The 20196-nt window shown below is 42.2% G+C and overlaps 1 protein-coding gene across 2 annotated transcripts; it reads left to right on the top strand.

Moving 5' to 3' along the window:
- Nucleotides 1-456: 456 nt before the first annotated feature.
- On the top strand, nt 457-19356 carry Grsf1 (G-rich RNA sequence binding factor 1). Of its 2 annotated transcripts, none has more exons than XM_087188460.1 (10): nt 457-921; nt 2468-2624; nt 5172-5327; nt 8183-8326; nt 9334-9469; nt 11391-11575; nt 12436-12557; nt 14815-14950; nt 16818-16892; nt 18358-19356. In XM_087188460.1, exons 1-9 carry the CDS (start codon nt 457-459, stop codon nt 16865-16867), a joined length of 1551 nt encoding a protein of 516 aa, XP_087044586.1. In that variant the 3' UTR covers nt 16868-16892; nt 18358-19356. The 2 variants fall into 2 exon arrangements, with proteins under 2 accessions (XP_087044586.1, XP_012923597.1); XM_013068143.3 differs by having other exon boundaries at nt 457-765.
- The last annotated feature ends 840 nt before the right edge of the window (nt 19357-20196 follow it).

The following is a 20196-nucleotide window of genomic DNA, read 5'->3' on the forward strand; positions in this document are numbered from 1 at the left end:
AAGTTCTATCCCCGGTACAAAAAAAAAAAAAAAGACTGCTGACTTATCCCTACTTCATGGCGATGGCTGCTCACGCAATGCTTGAGACATTCAGGGCAGGCTCACAATGAAAAGATGGTCATTTTCTAGCTCTGGATATTTACTGTGCTCTGCAATGTTAAAAATTCCCTCAATTAAAAGGTGGAAGCATGGGCTGGGGATTTAGCTCAGTGGTTCTGCCGCCTGCCTCGCAAGCGCAAGGACACGAGTTCAATCCCCAGGACCAAAAAAAAAGTCAAAAGGTGGAAGCTTGAGTTGCCTGGCCCGCCCCGCCCCGCCCCTGGGGCGGAGCTCTCCTTCGTCCCCGCCCCGGACGCCCGCAGCTCAAGTGCAGTGTCTTTCTCGCTGCCCGTCTCGGTTGCCGCTTTCCCTGCGCACGCGCAACTGCCGCCGTCGCCACCGCCACTGCCGGAGTCCATGGCCGGGACGCGCTGGGTCCTCGGGGCGCTGCTCCGGGGCTGTGGCTGCAACTGCAGCAGCTGCCAGCGCACGGGCGCCGCCTGTCTGCCCCTATCCTCGGCTGCCGGTCCTTTCCCCGCAGGAGTGTCGGGCCGCCGCCGCCTGCTGCTGCTTCTGGGCGCCGCGGCGCAGACGCGCGGCCTGTACCCCGGGCCCGCGCGCTCCGGGAGGCTGGCGGGGACCCCGCCCGCCGCCGCCTGCTACTCGTTCCTGCGAGCCCCGCTCCTGCCCCAGTCGCTGGCGGCCACCGCGGGCCCGGCGCGCGAGGTACGGGGCCTGGCGGGCCGGGAAGCAGGGTCCCTCGTTGAAGGTCACTGCCGCACTTCCTGTGACAGGTCCGGCTCCGCAGGACCCGGGCCGGGCCGGGGCCGTGCTCAGCTGGTTCCGCTGGTTCCGCCCGGTCGTCGTAGTTCCTCCTTTCCGGTGAGCCGCGGCGGGGGGCCCGGGACTCGGCGCTTGATGCGCATTACGTGGCGCCCTCGCAGGAGCCCTGGCACCTGACGGCACCGCGTGGTGCCAGGGTACAGCCAGCCTGAGGAGATTTTGCTTTTTGTTGAATTTATGGACTCGGGAGCCCGATTAACCTGGCTGCTATGTGTAGGGGGTGAGCGGATTGAACCTTGCCCAGTACTTTCAGGGCCCTTTGTAAAAACTGGTGATGCTTACGGAATTCTGGGAAATTGGAAGAGTTGCCTTAAAACAACTCTTTGTGAGCCAGCTTTAAAAACATTTTTTCCCCTGTGAAATTAACTACAGTGATAATCTTTTTGAGTATTACCGTGTGTGAGACGCTGTACTTATATTTATCATTGGGTCCGTAACATTAGACTTAAGTTTTCATGGAAACGGAGAATGGAACACATTTGTCTATCTTTAGCATGGTAGATTGCAAGCCTTCAGGGGGTGAGGAGATAACTGAGGCTTGAACCCAGGTCCTTCACACTGAGCTACATCTCCAGCCCTTTTTCATTCTGAGACAGTCTTGGTTAATTACCCGAGCTCAGTTTGAACTTTGATCCTCCTGCCTCAGCCTCTCATAGTGCTGGAGGGATTACAGGCATATACTACTGCACCCCACTGGTCACAAGTCTTAAAGCCTTAGTGATCTTCCCAGTTTACAGTTGTAGTGCTTGTTGTCCACCTTTGGCTTAGACTTAATGAAATAGAATACTTTAGGTACGCTCAAGTCCCTGTTACCTCCCATGGCTGTTGCCTTCTGTGGTCTCTCCCTTTTTCTGTTGCTCTGACAGTTTCCAAGGCCTCCTACTGTCTTGTTGATTTATCCACTCCTTAATGTCTTTAATAACTTCCTTTTGCCTGTCCAGGGAAGGGCTTCATGTTGAGCCCGCACTAAGGCCCTCTGCTACATGGTTCCAAGTTCACTTTACCTGCTCAGCATCTTTGACACCCGTTTTTACCCTGCAGTTCAGACAAGTGGGATTTCCGGTTTTCAAGTGTGCCTCTGCTTGTCCTGCTTCTTACCCTCACCTCTGCCTGGAATGGCCAGACCTTCTTATTCCTGCAAGGCCCATCTTGCAGTGTATCCTGGTTCTCTTTCTGTGTTGCATTCCCACATTTTGTATCTTGATTATAGCACTAAAGGCATCTTGTCTTCTAGGTAGTGAGCTCTTTGAGATGAGGTCTAATACAGTGCCCTGTGAGGAGGGTGCTTTTGAGTATTTGTCACGTTGAAGGGACCCTCCTTTTTGACCTAAGTCACTATTATTAGGAACAATTTTAGGCCTGATGAATAAGCCCTGAGTGTAGATTATGTCCCGCCAAACCATTAGGATACACTTGCTTATTGGTTTAGGATGTACAATTTAAGCTAAAATAGGCTGAGTTGGATTTGTGAAGTTTCTTTCCTTTGAAATAATTCTAATATGTAGAGCATCTGTTTATGGAAATAAACATTTTCTAAGTAAGTTGACAGAGGAATATTTTTACATTTCTTCATCTCTCTTGAAAGGAGTCCAAAGCCACCTACCTGGAAGAGCTCACTGTGCTCCAGGAGTATGAATTGGCCCCCTCCAAGTTAGGCGAGGAAGTGGATGATGTGTTCCTCATTCGAGCCCAGGGACTGCCCTGGTCATGTACTGTGGAGGATGTACTTAACTTTTTCCAAGGTATGTCTTTCTCTGTTTTTTAGGTAGGGTCTTGCTGTGCTGCCTGGGTTGTTCTTGAACCCTCTAGCTCAGTGATCCTCCTGCCTCAGGCTCCTGAATGCTGGGCCTGCAGGCCCATCCCACTATGCCCAGGTTTTATATATGTTTTAAGTAGGTCATTTTTTTCCCTTTTTTAGTGTTGGGGTTTGAACCCAGAGTTCTCCCACTGAGTTACATCTGCATACCTTTTAAAAAATATTTTATTTTGAAATAGGGTCTTGCTAAGTTGTTAAATGCCCAGGCTGGCCTCAAACTTGAGATCCTCCTGCCTCAGCCTCTCAGAGTACTAGGATTATAGGTGTGTACCACTATGCTCAGTGTAAGTGTATAATTTCATTTGAGTAAAGTACAGCTAAGACAGCTAAGCTGGTAGCCTTTTTGATGGCTGGGCACTCTTATTCTGGGTGGTTACAGATTCTTACCAAGGGACACCATGGATATATTTGTGATATATACCAGATTTATTTATTTATTTATTTATTTATTTATTTATTTATTTATTTATTTATTTGTTGTGGTACTGGGGATTGAACCTAGGACCTTTGCACTGAGCTACATTCCCAGCCCTTTTTATTTTGAGACAGGGTCTCACTAGGTTCCTCAGTTGAGTTTGAACTTTGATCTTCCTCTTGAGCTAGAGTAGAGGAATCACAAGCATGTGCTACCATGCCCAACCTCTACCTAATTGAAAGACTCTAAATGTAGCTGGATGTGGTGGTGCACAGGTCTGTAACACCAGCACTTGGAGTCTGAGGGAGAATTGTTGGAATTTAAGGCCAACCTGGACCACATAGCAAGACCCTGTACCAAAAAAACAAAAAAGGCTTTGAGTGCAACAAAAGTAATGTTAAGACTGTGGTATGAAATCAGTTTTCTCAGAAGTTTTAATATGTATATAACAAGCCAGGCCTGGTGATGCATCCCTGTAATCCCAGCAGTCTAGGAAGCTGAGGCAGGTGGATTGAAAGTGTGAATCCTACCTGGGCAGCTTACCAACATCTGGTCTCAAAATAAAAAATAAAGGGCTGGGGATGTTGCTCAGTGGAAAAGCCCTGAGAGCAGTCACCAGTACTGCCAAAAAAAGTGTGTAACAGCTAGCCAAACCTGTTAGTGGAAATACGGGATTGAAGGGGATTGTTTATGAAATACATTTCAAACATAAGATCGCTTACATGGAATACCCATGTTTGGGAGGTTTACCAATGTATGGTTAGTATTTCTTTTTTAAAGGGGTATTTTATTTTTGACTGTGATTTAAAAATTCCCTCTTAAGAGGCTTTTAGATGATTCTCTTTTAAAATGTAAAAGAATAGCCAGGCATGATGGTGCATAGGTATAATCTCAGCTCAGCACTTGTCACCGAGGCAGGAGGATGCCTGTGCTATAGAATAAGGCTGTCTCTGAATGAATGAATGAGTGTATGGTAAAAGACTGTGACTGTGTTAACCTCCTTCATGTATATAGCATTGTGTTGAGTCAAGCATTTTATGAAGCCTAAAGCCACTGCCACTTACATCTTCAGCTTGCATTGTAAGAAATAAACACTTAAACTGGGTGTGGTGGTGTACAGCTACAGTCCCAGCACTCGGGAGGCCTGCCTGGGCTACATAGTGATTTCAGGGTAAGCCTGAACTACATAGCAAGACCCTGTCTCAAAAAACCAAAACAGGGCCAGGGATTTAGCTCAGTGGTTCTGCCGCCTGCCTCACAAGTGCAAGGTCCCAAGTTTGATCCCTGGTACCAAAAAAAAAAAAAACCCAAAACGACAGACAAAGCACTATAGAGATGTTTGATAATCAAATGGGGGAAATGAAATTATTGTAGCAAAATTATCATTATTATTTTTTGTACTAGGGGTTCAACCCAGGACCTCATGCATATTAGGCAAGTGCTCTACCATTGAGTTACATCCTGCTCCTATTTATTGTTTTTGAGATGGGTTCTTACTAAATTACCCATAATTATTTTCATAGGATTTTTTTACAGTGTTGGGGTTTGAACCCAGGGCCTCTCACATGCCAGGCAAGTGTTCTGCTACTGAGCTGTATTCCCAACCCCCTTTATTTCTTATTTTGACACAGGGCAGTCCTGAAACTTGTGATCCTCTTGCCTCAGCCCTCCCTTGATGCTGGACTGTAGGTGTGTAGCTGTGCCCAGCTCTTAGGAGATATTTTGTGAATATTTTAAAGGAGCGTGCTCATGTATAAACCTAGCCATATTTTTATTCCTTACGTGACTCAAAGCTGGTTGTAGAAACACTGGAGTGGACATAGTGCATTTGAATTGCGCCTGTCCTGACTCAGCCATTGCCCCACTCTGGAGCTGGAGCCGAGGTTGTATGTGCGTGTGTACTCTGTTGGCATCTCTGGTTCTGGTGATGAGGGTGTGTATGAGGAGTGTGAGGAGCGTTTGGACCCTGCTTTATTGCTGGGAAGCTGTAGTTGGTGACTTGTGTAATAAGCTCACAGTTTGGGGTCTGTTTTTAACCGGCTTCTCGTGTACTTTTAGACTGCAAAATCCGCAACAGTGAGAAGGGAATACATTTTCTCTTAAATAGAGATGGGAAGCGAAGGGGCGATGCCTTGATTGAGATGGAGTCAGAGCGGGACGTGCAGAAAGCTTTGGAGAAGCACCGCTTGTACATGGGCCAGCGATACGTGGAAGGTGAGTGTGGCATGGCACTGGGGCACATGCTGAAGTGCATGTTTCTTGGGGAAGTTTTTATTTGAGTTTTGGTAGTAGCGAAGTCGTATTTATGCATACATTATTTTACAGCTGTGAGCATGAAGCACACGGATAATCCGAGTTTCCTATGTATGAAATGAGGCTGCTGATCAGCTTTATTTTGAAGTTGTAAGGATGTGCTATGTGTGGCACATTTAATATTTGATAAATGTTCCTTGCTACTTTCTTCAGAAGTGCATACTGAGTAAGACTAGTGTTTGATTGGATAGCTCACCAAGTGGTAATGTTTGAGTGGACCAAAAATAGTCCAGGTTCTTGTGTATGACAAGGAAAGAGTTGGCAAGCATACACCTGGTAGTATATAGTATGTAGAAACTAGATATGTGTATTAAAGATCATGGGACAATGGTAGCAGAAACAAGAAGTCAAATTGTCATTATTTGCAGATGACATGATACTCTATATAGAAGACCCCAAGAACTCTACCAAAATTCTTCTAGACTTAATAACCAAATTCAGTAAAGTACCTGGATACAAGGTCAACACACAAAAATCAATAGCTTTCCTCTGCACTAACAACAGACTCACTGAGAAATAGGGCAAACAATTCTTTTCACAATAGCATGCAAGAAACTGAAATACCTAGGAATCAACCTAACAAAAGAAATCAGAGACCTCTATTCTGAAAACTATAGCACCCTGAAAAGAGATTGAAGATGATATCAGAAAATGGAAAGACATCCGCTGCTCCTGGTTAGGAAAGATCAACATAGTGAAAATGGCCATACTTCCAAAACTGCTATATAGATTCAGTACAATCCCAATTGAAATCCCAGCAGCATACTTCATGGACCTTGAGAAAACAGTCCAAAAATTTATTTAGAACGAGAAGAGACCAAGAAAAGCAAAAGCAATTCTAGGCAACAGAGACATGGCAGGGGGTATCACAGTCCCCAACTTGAAACTGTATTCCAAAGCTACTGTGATAAAAACAGCATGGTACTGGCAAAGAAACAGACCTGAGGACCAGTGGAACAGATTAGAAGATGCAGAAACAACGCCACACACACACAGGCATCTCATCTTCAATAAAGGAGCCAAACACCCTCACTGCAGGAAAGATAGCCTCTTTAATAAGTGGGGCTGGAAAAATTGGTTTTCAACTTGCCAAAGATTAAACCTAGATCTATATCTCTCACCATGCATTAAACTAAAACTAAAGTGGATTAAAGATCTAAATATTAAAACAGAAACACTGAACTGGCTGGAACAGAGGTTAGGTAGAACTCTTGAAGACATTGGTGTAGGAAAAGATTTTATGAACAAAACCTCAGTTGCCTGTGAACTAGCACAAACACTCAACAAGTGGAATCTCTTCTTATTAAAAAGCTTCTGTACAGCAAGAGAAACCACCAGCAGTGTGAAGAGACAACCCACAATGTGGGAAAAAATCTTCATCTGCTGTACTTCAGACAAAGGCCTACTATCTCGAATCTATAAAGAACTTAAAAAAAATCAGACCTCCCAAATTTAAAGACCCAATCCAAAAATGAGCATCTAAAATGAACAGACATTTCTCAGACAAAGAAATAGAAATAGCAAATAAACATTTGAAAAAATGTTCAACATCACTGGTCATTCGAAAGATGCAAATGAAAACAACGCTGAGATTCCACCTCACCCCAGAAAGAATGGCTGCTATCATGAAATCAACCAATAACAAATGCTGGTGGGGCTGTGGGGAAAGAGGAACCCTGCTCCACTGCTGGTGGGAGTGTAGAGTGGTGCAACCACTGTGGAAATCAGTATGGAGATACCTCAAAGAACTAGGACTGGAAGTCCCATTTGACCCAGCTATTCCCCTGCTGGGGATCTTCCCCAAAGAATTAAAAGAATCATACCACAGTGATATATGTGCACTGCTGTTCCTAGCAGCACAGTTTGTAATATCTAAAACTTGGAAACAGCCTGAGTGCCCATCAACTGGAGACTGGATAAAGAAAAAGTGGTTTTTTTAATAAAATAGAGTACTACTCAGCCATAAAAAATGAGAAATTAGAGACATTTATAGCTAAGTGGATGCACATTGAGGCGATACTCTTAAGTGAAATCAACAGTACAGACATGTGTAAATACCGAATAGTTTCTCTAGTGTAAGAAACTGAAAGTGTAAATAAGGACTAAAAGGTATAATAGATAATGTGAAATAGGAAGAAAAGGGGCAAAGGGGAAGGGGAAGTGGGAGGGGTAGGGGAAAGGAAAGAAGGGAATGGAATTAATATGAGAAAATGGAAAACTGGAAACAAAGTCTTTGTAAATAGGGAGGGATGGAGGGGTTGAAGGGAGGGCAGGGGAATGGGGAAAAATAAGAACCAAGAGAGATTATGTAAAGGTGCAAATTTGCAATGATGAATGTCATTATATTGTATACCTAAAATGTACCAATAAAATTAAAGAAAAAAAAAAAAGGAAGATGGGCGAAGGGAAAAAAGGGACCTCCATAACTCAAACTTCCAGTATTTTTAGGGTCAGACACTTCTGGTCCCACTGTCTCTCTCTCTCTGATACCAGCAGTCTGCCGAGCCTCCTAAACTGAAGCCTGGATGATCATTAGGGTGGTGTTTGGTTTATGGCTGAATGGAGAGAAGGGAAGTGGCTCACACAACTTCCCTGTGTTAGGATTATGGAAGCATGAGTGTGTGGTGTTTATAGTTGAACACACGGAAGGGTGTGTCTCAGTTTCTAACTCTGCTAGTAATATATTTTGACTTACAAAAATTGGCTTCCTTTGTTAGGTAAACCCTGTATCCCTGTTGTACTCTTTTTCCTTGCAGTCTATGAGATAAACAATGAAGATGTGGATGCCCTAATGAAGAGCCTACAGGTCAAAGCCTCCCCTCTAGTCAATGATGGTGTGGTTCGGTTGAGAGGACTTCCTTACAGCTGCAGTGAGAAGGACATTGTAGACTTCTTTGCAGGTGCTCAGCAGTTTGATCACATTTGGGGCATCACATCTCCCATGTCCTCTTTCCTCATTGTCCTTCTGTATCTCAGAAGTGTTCCGACTGGTGAGGCAGATCTTTGGGTCATGTCACATTTCAGAATAATTTCATAAAGCTTTGTTTTACTACTGAAGAAAATACCTTTGCAGGGTGGATGTGGTCAAAATATATTGAGTCCTCCCTGCAAATGTGAAACCGGGGAAGAGGGCAGGACAAGGGATGGGGGATGAGAATGATCGAAGCACTGTATGCTGCTTGCGGCGCATGCCTATAACCCTAGCACTTGTGTGGCTGAGGCAAGAAGATCACCATGAGTTCGAGGCCAGCCTGAACTACATAATGAGACACTGTCTAAAAAAAAATACTTGCATAATGAAAATTACAGAATTATATTGTTGAAAAAAATAAAGATGATCTAAATAATTAGAAATAGCACACGTTAAAAGAATACCTTCTTGGGCTGGGGATTTAGCTCGGTGCTGCCACCTGCCTTGAAAGCACAAGTTCCTAAGTTCGATTCCCAGTACCAAGAAAAAAAAAAACCTCTCCCTATTATTGTCATCATTTTGTGTATCTAAAATTTACCAATAAATGTTTTCCTTGGGGAAAAAAACACCTCAGAACAGTGGCCCTGGTTGTCTAAGACAAAGACAATCTGTATGATTTAAACACATGTAATTCCTAGAAAATAATACACTCTTAGTAGCTATGTTAGTCTCTTAAAATACAAATAATGGCAAAAAAGTGGGAGGTGAGTTGTATGCTTTAGATGGGCTACTTGGACCCTACACATTGTAGAAATATAAGTATTTATGTGTTACTGATGTTTGACTATGTAGTAATTCCCTATTTTACATTGCCCAGCTTTGGGATTGCCAGAATATCTTACAGATTTTATTAGGGCATGAGTAAATGTGTTAATTCTGAGGATAAAATAGTTCCTGTTAGCAGAAATAATTTGTAGTAACTTTCTTCTGTTCTAGGACTGAATATAGTAGACATCACGTTTGTGATGGACTATAGAGGGAGAAGAAAAACAGGGGAAGCCTACGTCCAGTTTGAAGAGCCAGAGATGGCCAGCCAAGCGCTGATGAAACACAGGGAGGAAATTGGAAACCGGTGAGTGAAGCAGACCGTAGTGTTGGGAAGTTCCCTGCAGCAGATCGCAGTGATGAGTGCATGGGATCTGACTGCTGAAGTTATCCACAGGAGACCATGGAGATGGGCTGGGAAAGGAGCCCATGGGAGAATCCTGCAGTGAGCCACTTGTATTGATGCTAACATTTGTTAGATTTGTTTTCTTTCTCTTCCTTTTTTTTTTCAGTAGTTGCCCTTTTCTTTTCTTTGAGACTGGTCTTGAACTCACTATGTAGTCCTCCTGGCAGGCCTTGAACTTGTGATCCTCCTTTCTCAGCCTCTCAGATTGCTGGGATTACAGGCAGATGCCACCACATCTGGCTGTTGCTACTGGCTGCTACTGCTTGTCATTGGTTTTTGTTTTTTGGTACTGGATATGGAACTTGGGACCTTGCGCTCGCGGGGCAGGTGCCAGCACCACTGAGCTAAATCCCTGGCCCTGTGGTTGGTTTTTGTTTTGTTTTCTTGTGGTGCTAGGGATTGAACCCAGGCAAGGTTCGCTCATGGTAGGCTAGTGCTCCAGCCCTGAGCTCTATGCCTGGCCTGCAGTTGGCTTAGAGGAAATTGGGCCAGCTTCCTCGTATAGTGTCTTCCATTCATGTAACATCAGGATGCACATAAAGATGTAGATGATGTATGTTTTAATTTCAATTTTCAAGGAATAGTAAAAGTAGTCAAATTTTCCATTATTGTTTTTTCCATTATTGTTTTTATTATTTATTATTTCTGACCTTTTTACTTAGCTCCCTTATGGTTAAAGGCCACTCCAAGGCCAGTGTATTCAGGATGTGCTGCACGGTTGGTTCAAAGGTCTTTGTTAAGAAGTGCTATTGAGGGCCGGGGATTTAGCTCAGTGGTTCCAGTGCCTGCCTTGAAAGTGTGAGGTCCCGAGTTCGATCCCCAGTACCAAAAACAAAACAACAATTAAGAAGTGCTATGGAAGGGCTGGGGATTTACCTCAGTGGTTCTGCCGCCTGCCTCGCAAGCACGAGGTCCTGAGTTCGATTCCCGGTACAAAAAAAAAAGTGCTATTGACTAGTTTTCTTTCTCTGTGTGGTTCTAGGAGTCACGTTAGGCAAAGCACTATGCCCCTGAGCTGAACTCTTGCTTCGTTATTTAATGTTAGGTTTTCACAATTCCCATTTAATAGCCTATTTTGGAAAAGTAGTCCCACTATCACTGTGATGGCAAGTCAGAGCTAATATTTAGTTCTGGAATTTTCTTTAGCCTCCTGTTAAGTTCTTTTGTGGAAGTTCTTATAATGTCATTTTTAATATCTTGTACAGAGGTGACTATTTATCTGCAATTGCAAGATGTCAAGGGTTGTGAGAAGAGAATAAGCCTTTGTATTAATCTGCTTTTCATTACTGTAATAAATACTTGAGGTAGGCTAACTTTATAAAGAAAAGAAGTTAATTTAGCTCACAGTTTCAGATGCTGAGAGTCCACCATATGGTACAGGTCTTGGGGACCCCCATCCAGTATGGCTGTGTGGGAAGAAGAAATCATGTTTCGTAATAGGAAGGCAGAGAGCAGCTCAGGTTAGGCTCAGGCTTTGGTAATGACTTGCTCGCTGAGGCCTGGCCTGCCGACTTACCCTTCCTGGAACAGTGCCCTCATGAGCGCAGGCCTTCCTAGGGTTCTTCCTGTGTGTGCAGTCAGCTTAGCCAAGCGTTCTCAGACACTATTCAAAATCTGCATGAGGAAAAAGTGTTAGCTTGGCAAAAAGATCTAATCATTAACTACTGCCGAGATTACTTTTTCATGGACTGGTATCTATAGCTTTTTTTTTTTGGTACCAGGGATCGAACCTCAGGACCTTGTGTTTGCCAGGCAGGTGCTGTGCTCCTAAGCTACATACCCAGCTTCTATAGCTATTGTTAATTTGCTCCATGTTTCATAGATACATTGAGATATTCCCAAGCAGAAGGAATGAAGTTCGAACACATGTTGGCTCTCATAAGGGAAGAAAAGTGGTGTCTTCTCCTACTGCCAAGTGTATAACTGAACCAGATGTGGTTTTTGAAGAACATGAAGTAAATGAAGATATTCGGCCCATGACCACTTTTGAAAATGAGAAGGAGATAGGTAAAGTCCTGCTGCTGCTGGAGATTCAGTGGGTCTGCCTTACACGTTTTGGTTTGTGTTAATTTTTTTTTTAACTGTGTTGTATGAAATCTTGAGATTATAGGAGGACAAAGGAATTGAGTTAAAGATTTAATGGAGTGTGAAGGTACTTTGAGTATATGCAGGAGGGCTTACTAACTTTTTTTTTTTTGGTACTGGGGATTGAACTCAGGTCCTTGGCTTTCGGGCCAGGTGGCAGAACTACTGAGCTAAATCCCCAGCCCACTTACTTGCTTTTAATATAATCATTTTGTAGATTGTACCAAAAGGTGAGTACTAAAATGGTAATAAAGGAAGTAAAATGACATTTAAACTGAGGTGGGGAAAGATTTGTATAGAAAGCAGGAATAGTGACTGAAGTAAGGATTTTTGTTTGACTCTGAATTTAATTATTTAATTCCCAACCCAAAAGCAACCTTTGGAATCTTTGAAATGTATTGGATACTTTGGGATTATCCTGTCACCGTAATATATGTGTATGTATATGTACTAAAGTACCTTTTACATATTTTATAATAATGGTTCTAATTCTGTGTATCTATTATATATTAGTACCTGTAACCCAGCAAGTTTTTCTTGCTGTAGAGATTCTTTTATGATCATTTTACCTTCTCTCAAGTTCTTAACTTGGTAATGGTTTGAGACACTACATGCTTGTGGGTGTTTAGGGATGTTGATAAGCAGCAGAGATTTCATTTCATCACTGTGGCTTTAGGAGCCCTTCCTTGCTGGTTCCAGAAGACATGACAATTTTGATATCACAGGTCTTGGTCTGTTAGTGACTCCTGAAGAATTTATGCCCTTGTTTTTGTTCTCCTCAGAATTGCCTAAGGAGGTGTTAGAGAAGGTTCCAGAGGCTGCGGATCTTGGAGCCATGCCTTCCCTGCATGTTGTGCACATGAGAGGGCTGCCTTTCCAAGCCAATGCCCAAGACATCATAAATGTGTGTGCAGTAAGACACCTAGTCCAACTAGGTTGGGAAAGCTCTGAAATTAAACTTGTATTAATTTGGTGTAGGGAGAGAGAAAATACAGTACTTTTGTTACATAGCATGTCCCTTGTTGGAAAGCTTGTTTGATTTTCTGCAGCTGAAAGTGTGGCATAGCTGGGCTTGATAGCACAGGCCTATACTCCCAGATACTGAGTGGTTGAGGCAAGTCCCTATAGCTTAGGAGTTCAGGTTAGCCTGGGCAACATAGTGAGACTGTGTCTCTTTAAAAAAAAAAAAAAAAAAAAAAGTGGCTTTTGGCCAGGGATTTAGTTCAGTGGTTCTGCCGCCTACCCTGCAAGCGCAAGGTCCTGATTTGATCCCCAGTACCAAAAAAAATGTGGCTTTGAGTTTGATTTCTAGTACAAAAAAAAGAAATGTGTTTTTGTATCACACTGAAAAAAATAAACAGATTCGAGGATTTTATAGATGCCGAATAATATGAGATCGGTTTAGTAATCAAAGTTTGATTTCATAATAAATTGGTTCAGCTCATTCAGTTTTTAGTTTAGGAAACTGAGACTCAGGTATTTGGTGACAGCCTTTGCATATAGATGCTCCTGGACTTATGATGAGGCTACACTGCAAGGTGAGAGTGCTGGTAGCTGAGCCTGAGCATCACATCTGAACCCCTGGCACCCTTAGGGCATTGCAGCCTTGTTGTCACTGTCCAGTGGGCTGGGGATGTGGCCGCTGCCATGCCCCATCTTAGCAGAGTGTCTTACTGCATGTCACCAGCCTGGAGAAGACCAAGATTCGGTGTGGTTTCTACTAAATTTGAATTGCTTTTATACTATGGTGAACTAAAAAACCTTAATTGGAACTGTGAAGCCATCATGAAGTTGGGGACTGTGTGTACTAGCCGAGAATCTAGGGCTGAAATGCCCAGCGTTCTCAGTACACACTATGTAGTTTTCTTGCAAACTCCCTGACTTTTGAGAAAATGAGTATAAACTACATTTTTATTTTAGAATAGACACTATGTGCAATAAAACAGAACAACAAAGCTCTGGACATCATGAACTTGACAACGTGTATGAAATATAGATCTAACCTAAAGTTGACAATTACTAGTGATGCCTCATTTGCCATCAGTATTTCAAAGAGCCTAATACTAGTTACAGGAATCAGCATTCTCTCTTTTTGATGGTATTAAGGAACTGGGGATTGAACCCAGGGGCACTCTACCACTCAGCTCTATCAATTGATTGGTTGATTTTATTTCAAGACAAGGTCTTACTAAGTTGCCCAGCCTGGCCTTGAACTTGGCAATCCTTTTGCCTTATCCTCCCAAGTAGGTAGTACAGCTGTGTGCCATCAAGCCTGACCAGGAGCCGTATCTTTATCTGAGTGAAGGTTGTACATTTTATTAGCATTGTGTTCAGTTGCTTTGCTTTGGAGCAGTGACCACTCATATGGTAGTTCTGCTGATGCAGTACTGACGAGGTACCTATCTGATTAAAACACAGTTTTTCTTTTTGAGACAAGTCTCACTACATATAGTGCAGGCTGGCCTTGAACTTACTACGTAGCCCAGGGTAGCCTTAAATTCATAATCTTCCTGCCACAGTGTCTTGAGTGCTGGGATTGCAAGCATGTATCACCGTGCCTGGGAAAACATGAGTTATTAAGGAATGAAGAATATTTATTCCCAGATGTAGTGGTGCACACCTGTCGTAGCACTTGGGAGTTCAAGGCCAGCCTGGAACATGTAGCGAGACTCTGTCTCAACAAACCAAAAAAAAAAAAAAAAACCAAGAATATTTGCTGACATTGTTTAGAAACCCAGAAAGGTATGTGGAATAATAAAAATGGTCTTTATTGTTGCTGGGCATGGTGGCCCACATCTTATAATCCCAGCAGTCAGGAGGCTGAGGCAGGAAGATTGTCATGAGTTTGATACCAGTCTGGGCTACATACTGAGTTCAAAGACCAGCCTGGACTACATAGTGAGGCCCTGTCTCAAAAAAACCAAAAAGAAAAAAAAAGTCTTTTATCATTTTGTTTGAAAATGTGAGAACCATTTGTGTAGTGATTGTGTTTGTAGTTACAGTTTTTTACGAGACCCGTGACTTGAGTTTAGCTTAAAGAGATGATACCTAAAAGCAAAGCTATGAGGTGAGCTGAAGAGTGTAAAGGAGCCATGCAGGGGCTGAGCCTGTAGGTGTGGCTGGTTCAGCAGTGTTGTGCTTGGCTGCCCTGTGTCACGCAGTTCTTCATGCCGCTGAGGCCGGTGCGGATCACCATGGAGTACAGCTCCAGTGGGAAGGCCACGGGTGAGGCTCATGTGCATTTTGGCAGCCACGAGGACGCCGTTGCTGCCATGCTCAAGGACCGGTCCCATGTGCGTAAGTACTTCCCCTGCTTGCTGGCATTGGCCCGGAGCTGTTCCCTATACTACTGAATTAAACATTAGGATAAATAGTTATTCTAATGAAAAGCATCGATTTGTCTGATTTTTCATTTTTCATTTTTCATTTTTTTTTTTTACTCTGGACCTTGTGCTTGCCAGGCAGGTATGGTGCCACTGAGCTACATCCCCGGCCCCATTTTTAATTTTTTTGAGATGAGACTCTTCCTTTGTTGTTGGGACTGGTAAAACTCAAGAGGCTCAAGTGGTCCTCCTGCCTCAGCCTCTTTTGGCTGGGTCCATGAGTATGTACCACCACACCTGGCCTTTCTTTGCCTTTTTGCTTTATTTTGCTTTGTGGCACTGGGGATTGAACCCAGGGCTACTGAGCTATATCGCAGCCCTTTTTTATGTTTTTAGTCAAGGCCTTGCTAAGTTGCCCAGGCTGGCCTGGAACTTGGAATTCTTAGCTTGGATTTTAGGTGCACCACCACTCTCAGCTTATTTTTGTGTTTAACTAGGGAATGGGCAGAAGGCTTGAATTGCTGTCTGGATGGTGAAAAAGTGGATCCAATTTTTTTCTGCCTTTTTAGCTTTTTTTCTTTTGGTGGTACTGAGGATGGGGCCCTTATGTTGAGCTCAGCCTTCTCTTTATTTATTTATTTATTTATTATTTAATGTTATATATGCAGTTTATCTGGTAACAGATTTTAATTTTTTAATACATTTTATTTTATCTCTTTCCCCCCTCCCCTCCCCTCTGTATGTACAAAAGCTTAGTTTCCATTTTTTTCCTTCTATTTTCACTTTTTTTCTTGTCCCTTCCTTCCTTTCTTCCTCCCTCCTCCCTTGTTCCTTTTCCCATTTGAACACTTTATCCTCATTTCCCAATATCCATTATACATTTCAGTTCTTATTTCCACTTTTGGTTTCTCACATCAGAGAAACAATGTGGTATTTAAACATATGTGTCCAATTTATTTGACTGAGGAGTATGGTCCATTCATTTAGCTATAAGTGAAGCTCATCCTTCTTTATGGCAGAGTAGTACTCCATTGTATAAAAAACCACATCTTCTTTATCCACTCATCAATTGATGGACATTTGGGCTGTTTCTTTTTTGGTACCAGGGATTGAACTCAGGACCTTGTGCTTCCAAGGCAGATGCAGCGCCACTGAACTAAATCCCTGGCCCTATTTGGGCTGTTTCCAAGATTTAGCTATTATAAACTGTGCTGCTATACACATGGGTGTGCATATATTGCTGTGGTATGATGCTTTTAAGTTTTTTGGGAAGATACCAGGAAGAGGTTTAGCTGGGTCAAATGGAACCTCTAGTTTTAGTTCTTTGAGGAATCTCCACACTGATTTCCACAGTGGTTGTACCAGTATACACTCCCAGCAACAGTGGAGAAAGGCTCCTTTTTCCCCACAGCCCCTTTGGCATTTGTTATTGTTTTTTCTTGATAACAGCCATTCTTTCTGGAGTGAGGTGGAATCTCAGTGTTGGTTTTTTTTTTTGGTACCGGGGATCAAACTTGGGTCCTTGTGCTTATGCAGCAGGTGGTGAAACCACTGAGCTAAATCCCCGGCCCTCAGTGTTGTTTTAATTTGCATTTCATGAATGATCACTAATGTTGAACACTTTTTCATATACTTATGTGCCATTTCTAATTCTTTATCTATTTCTCTTTATTTTTTATTTTGAGACAGAGTCTTGTTAAGTCCGTAAGTTCCCCAGGCTGGGCTTGAACTTGTGATCTTCTGCCTTAGTCTCCCAGAGTTCTTGGATTACAGGTGTACACCATTATGCCTAAGTCCTTTACAACTTTGTAAAAACTGATTTTTTTAATAATTATTATCAGACCATAGGTATATTGAACTGTTCCTGAACTCATGTCCAAAAGGAAAATAAGACTTCAGGGATTCCAGATAATAAGGTAAATTTATTATAATAAGGTAAGAGGTATAACTGGAAATTATTTTCAGTTGATAATAATCATTAACTCACTAACTGGGAATTTAGTGGAAAGGATTCTTCTTTTCGGGGGGGGCATTTGTTTTGTTTTCAGTATTCATTGCGTGGTAGGCAAGTGGTCTTCTACTGAGCTATATCTCCAATGATTCTCTTTTTAATAAACGTTTAAGGAATGGTAACTGAAACATCAATAGAAAGAATGGAACTTCTGGGAACTCACACTCACTGTGATTGGAGAGTGCTTTGATGTTACCCCTGTGCGGAGTCTTGCTCTGTCCTTCCCACATTTATGCTGTGTGTTCCACAAATGGTTATAGCTGCTTCTAGTAGGTGTTGTACAGAGCAAGTATGCCTTGCACTCACTTTTCTTCCCACTAATATGTACACAGTTCCTCAGTTGCAGATATTTTTAGGGTGTGAAAAGGATGTTACTTTGGTTTATTTTTAAATAAATTTTATTTTATTTTATCCCATTCCCCCCTCAAGCCCCCTCCCCTCCCTGTGTATAAAAGCTTAGTTTCCTTTTTTTCCTTCTATCTTCACTTTTTTTTCTTGTCCCTTCCTTCCTCCCTCCCTCCTCCCTTGTTCCCCTTCCCATTTGAACATTTTCTTCCCATTTCCCAATATCCATTATACATCTCAGCCCTTCTTTCCACATTCAGTTTCTCACACCAGAGAAACAATGCAATATTTAAACATGTGTGTCTGATTTATTTCACTTATGAGTATGGTCTCAAGGTCCATCCATTTAGCTATAAATATCTGAAGCTCAAAAAGGATGTTACTTTGAAACCAGGGTGCATCACCAAGGCACAGTTAACTTGCCACTGTTGCCTTTTTCCAAAGTTGTGTTATGAAAATGATTTTTTGTCTTAGGAAGTACATGGTCTCATATTTGAAAATAGGCCTTGGTATCTCATCTCTTGCTAAATATCTTTTTTTCCCTATAAAGTGTTTAGGTAGTTTCTATTGAAGTTATTTTTCTGCATGTAGTGATGCGTTTTTTTGGTACAGGGGATTGAACTCGGGACCTTATGCTTGTGAGGCAGGCGGTGGTACCACTGAGCTAAATCCCTGGCCAGTGATGCATTCTTTAGAGACACTTAACTGTGATAATTTTTTGAAAACACATGGGTGTTCTGTTATTAGGGATGTTGTGGGCTATTTTAGATGTAAAATCCCTTGATGTTAAATGTTTAGATTACCTCAATTCTTATAAAATACATTCTGTACCCACTTGTAGAAATCTGGCCATGCCAGGCTGTGTTCACTGATACATAAATTCTCTGCAGTTTAAATTGATTCATTCTCAGACAGCCCGCAGTCAGTTAGAAAAAGATGCTGATGTTTGTAATTTCAAATGGTACTGGGAACCACTTGTGTAATCCTTTTCATTTTAAGTAAATGTGCACCATTTTTTGTTTCAGGGTGAAGCAAGAAGCATTTCATTTGCACATGTTTCTTGGACATGGAATATGAAGTTCCAGTTTATTGGCAGCAGCTGCTAGAGAAAAGATTTTGAGGTTTTTGGTTAATTGTATCTAAGAAAAATTTGTAGTGGACTAATTAGAAAGAGAAAGATGCAGTTGGGGATTATGAAATAAACCACAAATTGTAATTTTTGTTTAAGCTGCCCAGTTAAGAGAAACTGGTCTTTCTTTTATATAATTATAAACAGTTTGTTTTCATAGAGAATATGATACCCATTGTAAAGACTACGTATTTTTTTTTCAGCTGTATTTGTTAAACTCTTTCGCCCATTTAAAAAATAATCTGTTCAAGGTTTTTTGTTTTTTTTTGGTACTGGGGATCGAACTCGGGACTTTGCACTTGCCAAGCAGGCGGCAGAACCACTGAGCTAAATCCCCAGCCCAAGGTTTTGGGTTTTTTGGCCTATGAATTAAGAACTCTGATATAAAACCTCTCAAGGGGTTGAAATAATGATATATTTTAACCACTCATGAAAGCAGGGAAGGATTTCAGACTTTTAAACCAGTATGGTTTGGCAAAACAAGTTTTAATTTTAGATGTATTTGGTTACTTAGATGGGGGTAGGAATTTAAAAAACAAAACGTGAGTGTAATGACGATTTGGCAGCTTTATGTCTTTGGAAGTGTTTTGCCTTCTAAGCCTTTTAGCATTGGTGCCTGTCTACTTAAGGGAAGTCAAGGAAACAATGCAAGTCCCTCATTTGCTTCTTCAGTGGGGTAGCACATCCTATATTTTAGAACAAATAGGGTGCCTTGCTTAGGTAAAAATAGCATTCACTGTGTAACTGTGTGAGGGGCTACGGATCAAGCTGTACTTCTGTACACTGGCACTCCCTTCTGCTTTCATGTTCAACAGCTTGTTATTTTCAGTACTAGACAAGACGGCTGGCTTCCAAATGTAGTCATTAATAAACTGTGTGCATCTGTGTCAAGAGAGTCAAAGTTCTCCGTCATACGTGCTTTGCCTTGTTCCTGTCTCAGGGTGACAGCCACCTGGGAGATGCGATTCTAGTTCTTCTCACTGACTCTGCCCAGACTTTGTGCAGGTGATGATATCTGGAGGAGAAATTGTTTCTCTCCCTTAGCATCCAACCGCCTCTGATTACAGCTGAGATGTGTCACTGTACTGTAACGAGTGCATGGATGAAAGCTTATTTTAGGCCGAAAATGGCTTAAGAGAATTTATTACTGGATTATGAGTCAACTATATATATATTTTTATTATATCATCTCCTGGCATACTAATATAAGAAATGGCTAATTTTCCATTGTATTTACATCCTATTAGAATATACCTAACCTGCTTAACAGTTGTGCTACTTAGATGGAAATGTGTTTTCTGTGTGGTTGAATGTGAAGGTTGTGAGAACCTGTAACCATGGTTACATGAGCTGTTAGGGTGTCATCTTTTTCTCTCCCTTTCATAGATTGCTTTGGGGTCTTATTTACTGTGGAAAAGAACTGTAGGGTCTATTGGGCTTGGTGAGGAGTTTATTCATTTGCAAGTACTTTATTTTCAGGTAATGAATCTCACTGCACACCTAAGAAAAGAGTAAGAACACAGGCAGGTGTGGTGCACACCTGTAATCCCAGAACACAGGAGGCTGATGCAGGAGGATCACCGTTGAGTTTGAGGCCAGCCTGGGCTACGTAGTGAATTCAAGGCCAGCCTAAACGACATAGTGTGACCCTGTCTCAGAAAAAGCTACACAAAAAAAGCTCACACAAAAGCTACATAGCTGTTCAATGGAGGTACCTTAGTACCTCACTGTAGAG

The sequence above is a fragment of the Heterocephalus glaber genome, unplaced genomic scaffold (genome assembly GCF_053883595.1).
Source record: "Heterocephalus glaber isolate CG9 unplaced genomic scaffold, H.glaber_assembly_v1.0 deba00000281, whole genome shotgun sequence".
NCBI lineage: Eukaryota > Metazoa > Chordata > Mammalia > Rodentia > Bathyergidae > Heterocephalus > Heterocephalus glaber.

Bases quoted from the DNA above. Each gene is read 5' to 3' on its own strand.
- Grsf1 (XM_087188460.1), top strand. From the start codon at position 457: ATGGCCGGGACGCGCTGGGTCCTCGGGGCGCTGCTCCGGGGCTGTGGC. The intron at 8,327-9,333 runs GTGCTCAGCAGT...CTTCTGTTCTAG, and splicing joins CATTGTAGACTTCTTTGCAG to GACTGAATATAGTAGACATC. The intron at 14,951-16,817 runs GTAAGTACTTCC...AATTATTATCAG, and splicing joins CAAGGACCGGTCCCATGTGC to ACCATAGGTATATTGAACTG.